Source organism: Elephantulus edwardii, unplaced genomic scaffold, assembly GCF_000299155.1.
Source record: "Elephantulus edwardii isolate Elephantulus edwardi_28Jun2011 unplaced genomic scaffold, EleEdw1.0 scaffold00200, whole genome shotgun sequence".
Classification (NCBI taxonomy): Eukaryota; Metazoa; Chordata; class Mammalia; order Macroscelidea; family Macroscelididae; genus Elephantulus; species Elephantulus edwardii.
Genome location: NW_006399950.1, coordinates 242,301 through 254,607, shown reverse-complemented (window position 1 = coordinate 254,607; position 12,307 = coordinate 242,301). Strand labels below are relative to the sequence as shown.

General features: G+C 40.4%; 1 protein-coding gene across 2 annotated transcripts in view; it reads left to right on the top strand.

The window, feature by feature from the left end:
- GRM7 (glutamate receptor, metabotropic 7) overlaps nt 1-12,307 on the top strand; it is a 730,124-nt gene that overhangs the window by 497,048 nt on the left and 220,769 nt on the right. For both annotated transcript variants that reach the window (XM_006897077.1, XM_006897076.1), the window contains exons 5-6: nt 4,621-4,761; nt 12,072-12,272. In XM_006897077.1, coding sequence (XP_006897139.1) covers nt 4,621-4,761; nt 12,072-12,272 — 342 coding nt within the window. The remainder of the gene's footprint in view (nt 1-4,620; nt 4,762-12,071; nt 12,273-12,307) is intronic.

Sequence of the window (12,307 nt, the reverse complement as noted above, 5' to 3'; positions counted from 1 at the left end):
TCGACGGCACATAACAACAACAACAATTTAAGAATAGAAATACAAGAATAAAATCATTTTCTTGGCTGCTTCTGAGCTTTAGGTGGCAAGTAGAGAAGGTCTAACTTCACTGTGGTATATTTCTACTTATTAAATGCTCTTGAGGTGTCTGAGACTCATAGTGACCATATGTCCAACAGCTTGGAAGCCTGCCCTGTCTTGAGCCAGTCTCACTGACTCCGACACCCACCAGTTGTTGTATCACTGCATCTCACCTGGGGTCTTCCTGTCCTGTGCTGTGCGTCCACCCTTCTGACCATGATATCCTCCTCCAAGGACCAGTCCCTCCTGTCCATGTGCCCAAAGTACGTGAGATGGAGTTTCAAAACCCTAGCCTCCAAGGAGAGATTTGGTTTCAGCCTCTCCAAGACAGACCTATAAGACCTGTAAATCCATTGTTGTACAATGCAAACTTAATATGATTTCTACTGATATATATTTGACAAAGTGTGTCTTATGGTCCAAGGATCCCGAATTAAGTGTCAAGCAGAATACTCTCGAGACAGGTTCGTTAGGAAAGATGTATCATTGGAAACCCTGTGAGGCAGTTGTCCTCTGTCCTACAGGGCTGACAGGATTTGGAATCAAGTCAGTGGTAATGAGTTTGGTTTCCTGTTCTGGTTTTTATGGCTCCAAGTGTGGTTTTTTTTCTTTTGAACCTGAGAAGAATAGTTATTTTTCTAAAATTAATGGAATGCTTTATAAATATTAATTAGATTTTATTGATTGAGTTGTCAAATTATCTAACTAAAATTGTGGATTTGTCTGTTTTTTCCTTGCATTTCTATCTGGTTTTATTACATCTATTTGCTGCTTTCTTCTTAAGCATATGCAAACTTAAAATTGTTACTTCTTGAAGAATTGATTCTTTATCCTAATGCAATGCCTATTTAGAGTATATGGAGGTAACACGTTGGAACCCTGTTGAATTTTTGTTGTTTACTATTGAGTTGAAACTGATCCAGAGCTGGCCCTCTAATGGGTTTTCAGATGCAGTTACTTATACGGGAAGAGACTGACCACTCTTCTTCCTCAGGATTCAAATAGCCTGCCTTCAATATTGTAGAGCAGCTTCTTACCATGGGTAAGGAATTATGCTACCATGCAGAAGTATCCCAGCTTCTTCCTGAGAGAAAAATGGCAGTGACCTCCTAGATAATTTACAGCCGCTGAAAACCCATGGGGGTGCGGGGTCAGCTATAAATAAGGTCTGACTTGACAGTACACAACAAGACCATTGCTAGCCAAAAGGTTAACTGTGAACCCACGTAGTTGTACACTGGAAGAAGGCCTCCCAATCTTCTCTTACATTTGCAAAACAAAATTTCTTGGTTCTGTAGTTCTACTCCATGATATTTGGATTCACCATGATTTCTAACTGACTATATCAATGGATTCTATTTGGGTTTTCTTGCTTAATTCCCTTTTATCCTTGATAATTGTCTTTACTCTCTAAACTCAGCTTAGTCTGAAATTAATATAACCATTCCAGCTTTTTTTTTTGCCTTGGTCAAAGCCTCTACCCCCCCCCCATCTCACCTTCTCCCCTCAAATAGCCAGCCATCTGAAAGCTCAACCACCAGCCAGAGGCAAAGGGAACCCTGCCTGGCCTCCCATGGCCTCCCACCACCACCTACCTACAACTTAGAGATCTGCCTCGCACAGATGTGTCCTAGTGGAAAAATAGGAAGTGTTAGCAGAGGTCTCAAGTGGGGACCAAGACTGCAACTTCCACTGGGTTTGGCCTTCAAAAGGCAACTGGGAGTCCTGGGGGCAGGGGCAAGGGCCAACCTGGGGTCAGATCCAGGGCAGACTAGCCATCTGGATTCCAGGCTCTCTTGGCTCCCACCTGGGCCACCATCAACAGTGGTCCCCTCATGCAGGGGTCTTAGGATGCACCCTCCACCTACTTCCTCTTGCTCTCAAGGCCTCTGGACCATGTGCCTTACATGCCTCCCTGTCCACACTGCCTAGGCCAGACTTTCTATGTTCAGCTTTCTTTTTTGTTAGTGCTAGTGCAGTACAGGGAGTGCTGGTGTCCTAGTGGTAAGGAGTTGTGCTGCCATACCAAAGGCATGTGATTGAAATCCACCAGCAGCTCCATGGGAGAAGGCTGGAAAATCTGCCATGATTTACTGCCTCTAAAAACCCACTGGAGAGTCAGTTATTAATTGCTTAAAAGTCAAAGGTACACAATAGTGTAAGGAGTTGTACTGCCACCCCAAAGGTGAGCAGTTCAAATTCATTAGTATCTCCTTGGAAGAAAGATGAGCTATGTCCTCCTATGCAGTTTAAAGCCCCTGAAAATCCACTGGGAGACCAAGTGAGATCCATCCTTGGAGAAGGAGGATATCATGGTCAGAAGGGTGGAGAGAAAGCACAGGAGAGGAAGACCATGGATGAGATGGATTAACACAGTAACTGGGGTAATGGGCGTAGGTGTATTAGAGTCCGTGAGACTGGCACAGGAAAGGACAGGCATCAGAGCTGCTATACAGAGGGTTGCTGTGAGTCACATTTACTTGATGGTGTATAACAGCAATAATATCTTGTATTTACTATTTTAAACTTTCATCTGTTTTATCAGTTATTAATAAGATTGTATGAAACACAATGTGAGTGAAGGAATACGTGAAACACAATGTATACAAATTTATATGCAAACTAATATAAAATTTTTAAGAAGAAAAAAAGGAATAAGAATATGTGCATTCATTGTTAGGTGCCGTTGAGTTATTACTGATTTGTACAACAGAAAGGAGCACTGTCTGCTCCTGTGTCCTCCTCACAGTCATGGCTGCGTTTAAATTTCTCACTGGGGCTGCTTTGTCAGTCAATCTTGTTGGCTGGCCTTTCGTGCCTTACCGAGTCCTTCAAGCCCCTGTTTTTCATCCACAAAATAGAAGTTATGTCAACTGCTACTGAAGAGGATACTGGATGAATAAAAGAAAAGATACTTAACATAGAAGCTGGTACTTCGTAAGCACTGAAATTCTTAGTTATATCTTAATGATTATGCTGAAGACAGTTGTGGAGCTGCCTGACTGAAGACACAGAACATCCTCTGCTGGTTTTGCCATCCCTTAGCTCACTAACAACTATAATCTCGCTAAGGCGGATTTCATTTAAAATTGACTCTTCATTGACCATGCATCTACCTGAAAACTGGAGTTGGTGATTCAGTCATAGGTGGTGGTGGTGGTTGTTCCATATCATCAAATTGCCTGTGACTCATAGTGACCCTGTGTACATTAGCTCTGAACCCTGCCTTATCCTGAGCCAATCTCAACATCTCTAAGAAACCGAATCCCACTTTTCCACTGAATCCATCTTATCCAGTGTCTTCCTTTCCTGTGCTGTCCCTCCACTCTTCCAAGCGTGATGTCCATAAGGAATGATCCTTTCTGGTCATGTGTCCAATATGTGAGATGGAGCTTAAAATCTTTGCCTCCAGGGAGCAGCTTGGTTTCAATCTCACTAGGACATATCTCCTGGCAGTCCATGGTATGTTCAACACTCTTCTCCAGCACCACAAATCAAAGACATCAATTATTCTGTCATCTTTAGTTATTGTCCAGCTCCCTGACACGTAGCAAATAATTGTGAAGACTATGCCTGTATCGCTCACAGCTTAGTCTCCAGACTGACATGGTTGGTCTTCAGTACCCTAGAGAGGTCCCTGAAAGCAGACTTTCACAGTGCAGTTAATCTTTTATTTTCCTGACTGCTGGTGCCAGGAGTGTTGATTTTGGAACCAAGCAAGTTGAAGTTGTTAACAGTCCTGATCTCTTCATCTGTCATGAACCTGCCAGTTGGCCTAGTAGTGGGGATCTTTGTTTTCTTGATGTTGACCTTCAATCCATATAGAAGCATCCAGTCCTTAACCTCCTGCAGCAAAGACCCCATATCTTCCTTGGTTTTAACAAGCAAGAATGTATCATCTGCATAACACAGGTTGTTGATCATGAGTCTTCCTCCAATACTGATACAACATTCTTCCTCATAAAGTCCAGCCTCCCAAATGATCTGTTCTGCATATAGATTGAAAAGTTATGGAGATAGGATGCACAGCCTTCCTCATCCTGAACCGTGCAGTGTTTCCCTGCTCTCTTCGGACTACTGCTTATTGGTCCAAATATAGGTTTTGCATGAGCACAGTTAAGGTCTCTTTGATTCCTATTCTTCTTAAGGTTATCAACAATTTGTTGTGATCCACACAAATTTCTTTGAATAATGTCATTGAAACAGAGATTGACCTTCTTCTGGTATTCTCCACTTTTAGCCAAGATCCATCTAACATTTTCTGTGATATTCCTAGTACCATGGTCTCTTCTTAATTTGGCTTGCATGTTTATTAGTTCTCTCCTGATGTAGTCATTTTTTGATCTTCAGCAATATCTTGCTTGTGTGCAATATTTGAATATCATTCTTTTTACATTGCCATCATTATTGTAATTAATATTTGATTGACAAGAAAGGCCATCCAGTCTGATAACAGACAAATCATCACTAATGTTTTTCTTTCCAGACATGCCAACAGTGCTCCACAAAATTCTAACCTTTTCATTTGATTCTCTTTAGGGTTTGATGCCTACTTTACGTCCCGAACACTTGAAAACAATAGAAGAAATGTGTGGTTTGCTGAGTACTGGGAAGAGAATTTCAACTGCAAGTTGACAATTAGTGGGTCAAAGAAAGAAGACACAGATCGCAAATGCACAGGTAATTTCATTCCTTTGTCCTCCCGTTACTCTCTCTGTCCAGCATGGAAATGTCTGCAAGCTAACAGAAGGAAGCTTTGCTGGAGACAAATTGAAAAAATAAATTGGATTCTACTAGATTGTTAAAAAAAAAAAAGAACAGGAACATAAGTATTGCAGGGCTAGAGAAATGCAGGTATAAAAGCATTCTTTTTGCCTGTCCATCTAGCAGTAATTAACACTTTCTTTGCTCTTTTGAAGGCTAAGCTTGCAGGTTGCTTGAAGTGCTCATGCTGTTAAGTATTGGTTCAAATCCCAGCCAGGAGTATGAAATCAGTTTTGCATAGATAAACCTCTGACGAATCCCGTACCATCATTTGTTTTAATTGTTACCATGAACAGTATAATAAACTAATGAAACAAAGTGCTTGGGTTTTGAATGATAAGAATTCCAAATGATTTTTTATAACTATTTAAAATACGCTTAAAAATAATCACTGAGCTACAAATGCAACTTCTTAGGAGTATTCCAAATCAAATAAATGTGAGCGATTGAGATATGCATGTGTCCATTTATACATCAAAGTCATCAGAAGGGAAACATCCATCCACTTATTTACTTCCTAATGTTACGGCTGCTTTCTGGTTACCACTGAACTAAGCTCAAGTGCTATGATGGGCAGGGAGTCAGGGAAGGACCTGCTTTCATGCTGCTTAGAATGCAGTGGAGGAAACCAGTACTGCAGTTGGTCAGCACTGGAGTTCATGAGCACTTTGTAACACTAAGGGGCACCTATAATATTCTTTTGAATTTAAAAATAGCTGAATTACCTTCATACCAAATCTTTTCCTATCCTTACCCTATCCTGAGACCTAGACTCTTTCTTCCTGCCTTTGATAAAAGTGACCCGATTTTCATGTCCATAATGGACTTCATTGCTGTAACCTTTTCTGACAGTGGGTTATCCAACCTACTAACCCTCCCAGAAAGGAGCTCTAATGACTTTTCTCATGGAGATACTGCTAGCTATACAACTAGTGAAGCCAGACCTTCTGGACAGTTCATTACAGACACACAAATGAATTTAGTGGGAAATTGCTTTGTGAACATTGTTTTGGTGAGATAGCAAAATGATAGAAAGAATAAAATAAACATAAATTATATTATGTATTGGATAAAACAGACTGAACAATCTTGAAATCAGGAAAATCACTGCTCTAAAGAAACGTGAGTTTGGGCTAGTGAGAGTCTATGCCCCAAGGCCACCCTAACTACCCTTGAGTGAATTTGGATTCCATCCATATCTTCTCAAAGTTCTTTATCATGTTTGAAATGAAGATAGTAAAGCTTTAATCACATGCAAAGGAGATGTAGTGATTAAGTTGGATAATTAAAATAGAAAATATAAAATGACCCTGTCACAAATTAATAATTCAGCAAAATCAAAGCAGACCAAAAAACAAACAACAAAAGAGAGAAAGAGAAACTCAGGTGCTTAGCTGGTGCTGATTCTAATTCATGCTGAGCCCCTGTGCATCAAGGTAGACCTGTGCTTCATAGGATTTCTGGTGACTAATTATTGGAAGTATGTTCCGACATATGCAAGTCTTCCTTCAGAAGTAGCTCTGGTGAATCAAACCTCTGACCTCTGGTTAGCAGCTGAGTTCACAGACTGAGCCACCCTGGAAATCCAATGGCTCTGTAGTGCTAACAATTACCTACTTCTTTGGGCTAAATGTCTGTGAGGATTTTGTGAAAATCCTATTGTCTTGTGTCAGGTCTGAGGGAAAGGAAGAAAGGTGCTTAAGTATAAATATGAATTTTCACTTATTTTTTATTGTTGTTAAGTGCCATTGAGTCGTAGCGACTCATGGCGACCCTGTGAACAGAAGTCCTGGACACTTGCATGACTTTCATCCTTTCTCCAGGTTCATAGCATTTCCGTAGGCAAGCTATTTGGGAAGTGGATGCCACTCCTGCTTCCAAACTTGTTTCAACCGGGGAGCGCCACCAAACACTGTGCACCATGGGTAACCGTTATCGCATTTGACACATCAGTGTCATAGTGTTCTGCTTCACAACAACCACAAGTTATCTCTGTACAGCAAGTGTTAATGTGTTACAGTATCCAAAAGTGTGTAAATGAGCCACATGCTGGCTTTAACAGTCAGTGGAACAGGAAGTATAAGGCTTGAGGACTGTCAGCATTGGTTCAAGTCTCTTGTTCATAGGGTCTCTAGAAGTCATAGCCAAAATTGAGGCATTTAACAACAGCAGCAACCCAAAGAGTCTTCTTAACCATTATTGGACTTTGCATTTACTCAGAATCTCCCATCTCAAATCTTAGGCTATCATTTCCCTGGTGAGATAGATCTTGAAAGGTTAGTCACATTCCCAAGCTGTTACCTAGCAAGTCTACTCTTGAAATTCAGAAGAAGCTTCTGTGCATCTGACTGAGTTTCCTATGGCAGTCCATAAAGATCCTTCTCTAACACATCTTATGTTCTAAGCCCAACTTTTGCCCAGCTAACATTACTATTCTGACAAATATTGCTTGATTTATGAAACACTGAACCATCAGAATTTGCTCCTTGTGGAAAAAGAGCCCAGCATAAAGAACATTCTCTGCCAAGCCAAATGTCTACATTTTGGAAGGTCAGAATTTTTTAATCTAGTCTTCTGAAAACAAATTATCCCAGTAAAGGAAATTTTCTCTTTTTATCAACAATCTGCGTTATGCAGATGACACAACCTTGCTCGCTGAAACTGAGGAGGACCTCATGCACTTACTGCAGAGGGTCAAGGACTGCAGCCTTCAATATGGACTGAGGCTCAGTGTTAAGAAGACAAAAATTCTCACCACTGGACCAATCGGTAGCATCAGGATGGATGGCCAAGAGATTGAGATTGTTCACAGCTTCAGTTTGCTCGGCTCCACGGTCAACACTCTTGGCAACCAGTAGCCAGGAAATAAAAAAACGTATTGCGATGGGAAAGTCGGCGGTTAGGGACCTCTCCAAAATACTGAAGAGCAACAGTGTCTCTCTGGAGACTAAGGTCCATCTGATACAGGCCATGGTTTTTGCATCACCTGTTATGCATCAGAGAGTTGGACAGTGACTAGGGAGGATAGAAGGAGAATTGACGCCTTTGAGCTGTGGTGCTGGACAAGAGTATTGAATGTACCATGGACTGCCAAGAAAACAAACAGATTCATCGTAGAGAGGATTAAACCAGGCTGCTCCTTGGAGGCAAGGATTCTGGGGCTTCATCTGACATACTTTGGACATGTTGTAAGGAGCGACAGGTCTTTGGAGAGGGACATCATGCTGGGTAGAGTGGAGGGACAGTGCAGGAGGGAAAGACCCTCTATGAAGTGGATTGATTCAGTGACTGGGGTACTCGGGATGGGTTTGTCAGAGGCAATGAGATTGGCACAGGATAGAGCACGGTTTAGGGCTGTTGCACATAGGGTCGCTATGAGTCGCAAACAACTCGACAGCACATAACAACAACAACAACAACAACATTATTTTATTGTGCAAATATGTATGACACAATTTTTTTCCAATTCATCATTTTTTAATTTCAATGTCATTGATTTGTCATATTATGAACCACTTATGATTATTTCCAAGTTAGTCTAAAATACGTTCTTTTGTCAATGTGCCTATAAAATCTGCTGATAACTTGTTCGTGCTATTTTGGTTACTGCCTTTGTGTAGTGGGTTTTGAGATCGGGGAGAGCTGTGATTCCCATTTCATTTTTCTACACTGTTGGTAACAGCAGCCAGGAAATCAGGACATGAATTGCATTGGGAAAGTCAGCTGTGAGGGATCTCACAAGAATACTGAAGAGCAATGACATCAGGCTGGAGACTAAGGTGTGCCTGATCCAGGCTATAGTCTTCACAATTACGTGCTATGCATCAGAGAGTTAGATAGTCAATAGGGATGATAGAAAGAGAATTGATGCCTTTGAGCTGTGGGGCGGGAGAAGAGTGTTGAATATACCATGGACTGCTAGGAGAACAAACAGGTTTGTCCTGGAGAGGGTGAAGCGAAGCCGGAGTGTTCCTTGGAGTCAAGGATTCTGAAGCTTTGTCTGACATACCTTGAGCATGTTGAAAGGAGGAACTGGTCCTTGGAGAGGGATATAGTGTTTGGGAGAGTAGATGGACGGCGCAGGAGAGGAAGACTCGATGAACTGGATCGATTCTGTGACTGGAGTGGTGGGAATGAGTGTGCTTGAGATGGCAAGGTTGGCATAGGATAGAACGGCGTTTAGGGCTCTTGAACATAGGTTTGCTATGAGTCTCAAGTGACTCGATGGCACATAACAACAACAGCAGCAACACTTTGGAAGTGCTTTGCTTATTTGGGGTCTCTTTCCTCTCCAAATAAAATTGACAATTTTCCTTTCAATCTCCTGGAGAAATGAATTTATTATCTGTATTGGATTGCACTGAAAATGTAAATTGTTTTTTATTTCATTCATATGCATTATGTTTTAGATAATCTTTCATTTCCATTGTGTGTCATACAATCATTCTCATGCATTATGTTTTGTAAAACTAATCATCATCGGACCTTGCCCGTCATTACCTTTTTTTCCCACCTGGATCCTTCCCATTTGTTTCACGCCCCTCTCCACCCACCAAACTGTGCTGCCCTGTGTTTTCACTCCATCTATCCTCACTCTTCGAATCCCCCATCCCTCCCTTGAGTACCTGTACATGTTTATCCTTCCGTTTTTACAATAACGGTTTTATGCTGTATTTGTCCTTATGCTACTGCGTAAGTGCACTCAGCATAATGCTCTCCAGCCTCTTCCAAGTTACGTAGTCGTCTTCTAAATCATTGCTCTTGAATGCTGCATAGTATTCCATTGTATGAATGCACCATAATTCTTAATCTGTTTGGTTGCGATTGGACATTTGGATTGTTTCCATGTTCATATGTGGGAGATTAATGCTGCTTTGAACACTGGTGTAAAAACTCGATTTGTGTCTCAGTTCTAATTTACTTGTGGTATATTCCTAGTAGTGGAATAGTGGGGTCATATAAGTTTCTATGCTTAGCTTCTTTAGGAAATGCAGACTGTCTTCCAGAGTGGTTCTAACATTTAAAAATCCCATCAACAGTATATGAGAATTCCTATCTCTCCACATCTTCTCTGACATTTATTGCTTACTGTCCTACTAAACTTTGCCACTGCTACTGGAGTAAGGTGGTATCTCATTGCTGTTTTGACTTGCATCTCTCTTATTGCTAGTGATTTGAGCATTTCTTCATGTGTCTGTTGGCCACCCAATATCATCTTCTGGGAAAAGTCTTTCTATGTCTTTTGCCTGTTTTGTAGTTGGATTATCAGTCTTTGTCTTCTGGGGGCCCAGGAGTATTTTGTAAACTTTTGTCATGAGACTTGTCTGAAATGGTATTGTCAAATGTTTGTTCCCAGTTGATAGGCTTTGTTTTTACCCTGTTGGGAAAAGGTTTTGATGAGAACAGAGATTTAAACCTCAGAAGATCCCATTCATCAATTTTATCCTCTCCAGATTTGCATTTATGGCTATATTTGTTGACCTCTTCATACCATAGGTTAAGCCTTCCAAGGTTGGTCCCATTTTGTCACTTATGAACTTTAGGGTTTGGGGCTTTACTCCCAGGTCTCTTCTGCTGGCAAAGAGTATTATATATACTAAGGATTATCAAAAGAGTAATAAAATTGTCCTGAAGGAAGTACAACCATAATGCTCCTTAGAGCCAAGGATGGTAAAACCTTGTCTCATTTATTTTGTCCTCACTTATATTTTCAAGAGAAACTGATCCATAGAAATAAACACCGTACTAGGAAAGATAGAAGGTCAGCAAAAGAAAGGAAGATAAATTGACACATTGACCGTCACAGTGGGCATGAGGAAGGTACAGGAGAGGGGAAGGTTAAGCTCTGTTCTTCATAGTGTCTCTCTGAATTGTAGTTGATTTGTTGCTAATAGCAACAATATTTTTTTTGTTTTATGTAAAAATAATTTTCATTTTGAAAGATAAAGTAACAGAGTATTTTATCATCTTCACTTGAATAACTTGATTGAGATTCATGGAAGCAACAATGAGTAGAGGTTTCAGCTTCCTAAGAAACCATTTCAAGAAAAAGATCACACATATCAGGGTTTGATGTGCTGATAATTTCTTTCCAGTTTTGTCAATCATCATCATCTGCTCACTTGAATTCAATTCCATTCCCATCTATCTGAGTTGAAAATTTGTAATTTTTTTTCTGTGTTTTGCAGATAGAGCTTGCTCGTCATTTTATTTCCCTTCATGGGCATTCAGTCACTTTTCATCCCTCACTAAACACATACACAGGACAAAGAAAACATTTTTAGATTAAAAAAAAAAGGAGAGGCAAGATGTATAGTGAATTTTGGATCTTTATTTGGATAAATTATAATGAAAAGAAAATATATTTATGACATAAGTGAAAGTTTGTTCATGAGCTTTATATTTGATAAAAAGAGACTGCTGTGGATTTTTTTGTTATACAGTCTTACAAGATTTTGATGCATTTTGTCTTGTAGGTGATAGAGACACTGAAGGATTTAGAGTATGAAGATGAGGCGATTATCTGCATAGACTGAAAAAATTAATCTGTAATGATGGATGGGCAAATAAACATTTAGCATTATAGTTATCTCTACAGATGATGAGAAAGATATGCAAAGAATAGTTGTCAGTAATTGAAATTCTTCACTGTTTCAGAGGGAGAATGGATAGAACTCAGCTATTCATTGGACTTAGGAAGCTCTGATGATCTAGTGGCAAGGGATTGTGCTGTCAACCCAAGAGCGTGTGTTTGAAAGAGATCATCTCCATTAGAGAAAGATGAACAGTCTCTTCTCATGCAGTTTACAACCTCTGAGAATCTGCTGGAGGGTAAGCCATCAGTCATTCCCACCTAGATGGCTCTGACAGCCTAGTGATAAGAAGCTACCCTGTAATCGAAAAGGCAAGTCATTTGAATCCACCAGCGGCTCTGCTGGAGAAGAAAAGATTATTTTCTCCTCTATGATTTACTGCCTCTGAACACCCACTTGAGGATCAGCTATGAAATGGTTCTAACGTGATGGCATGCAGCAACAATAACGTGTGAGCATAGGAGTAAGATAAAGCAAAGCACCAGTAGCTATTAAAACTACTTTGTGTAGGAAGGAAAAAATGTACATGTAGAGTTTGAATCCTTGAAGCATGAACATTGTTTAAATATGTTAATACTAATGTAGACATTCTATTCAGCACCAGTCTTGTGTGTGTGTGTTTTTAATATGCAGGGCAAGAGAGAATTGGGAAAGATTCCAACTATGAACAAGAGGGGAAGGTTCAATTTGTGATTGATGCGGTCTATGCCATGGCTCACGCCCTTCATCACATGAACAAGGATCTCTGTGCTGACTACCGTGGGATCTGTCCAGAGATGGAGCAAGCTGGGGGCAAGAAGTTGTTGAAGTATATTCGCAATGTAAACTTCAATGGTGAGTCTTTTCATCTTCATGACTTATGGTATCTT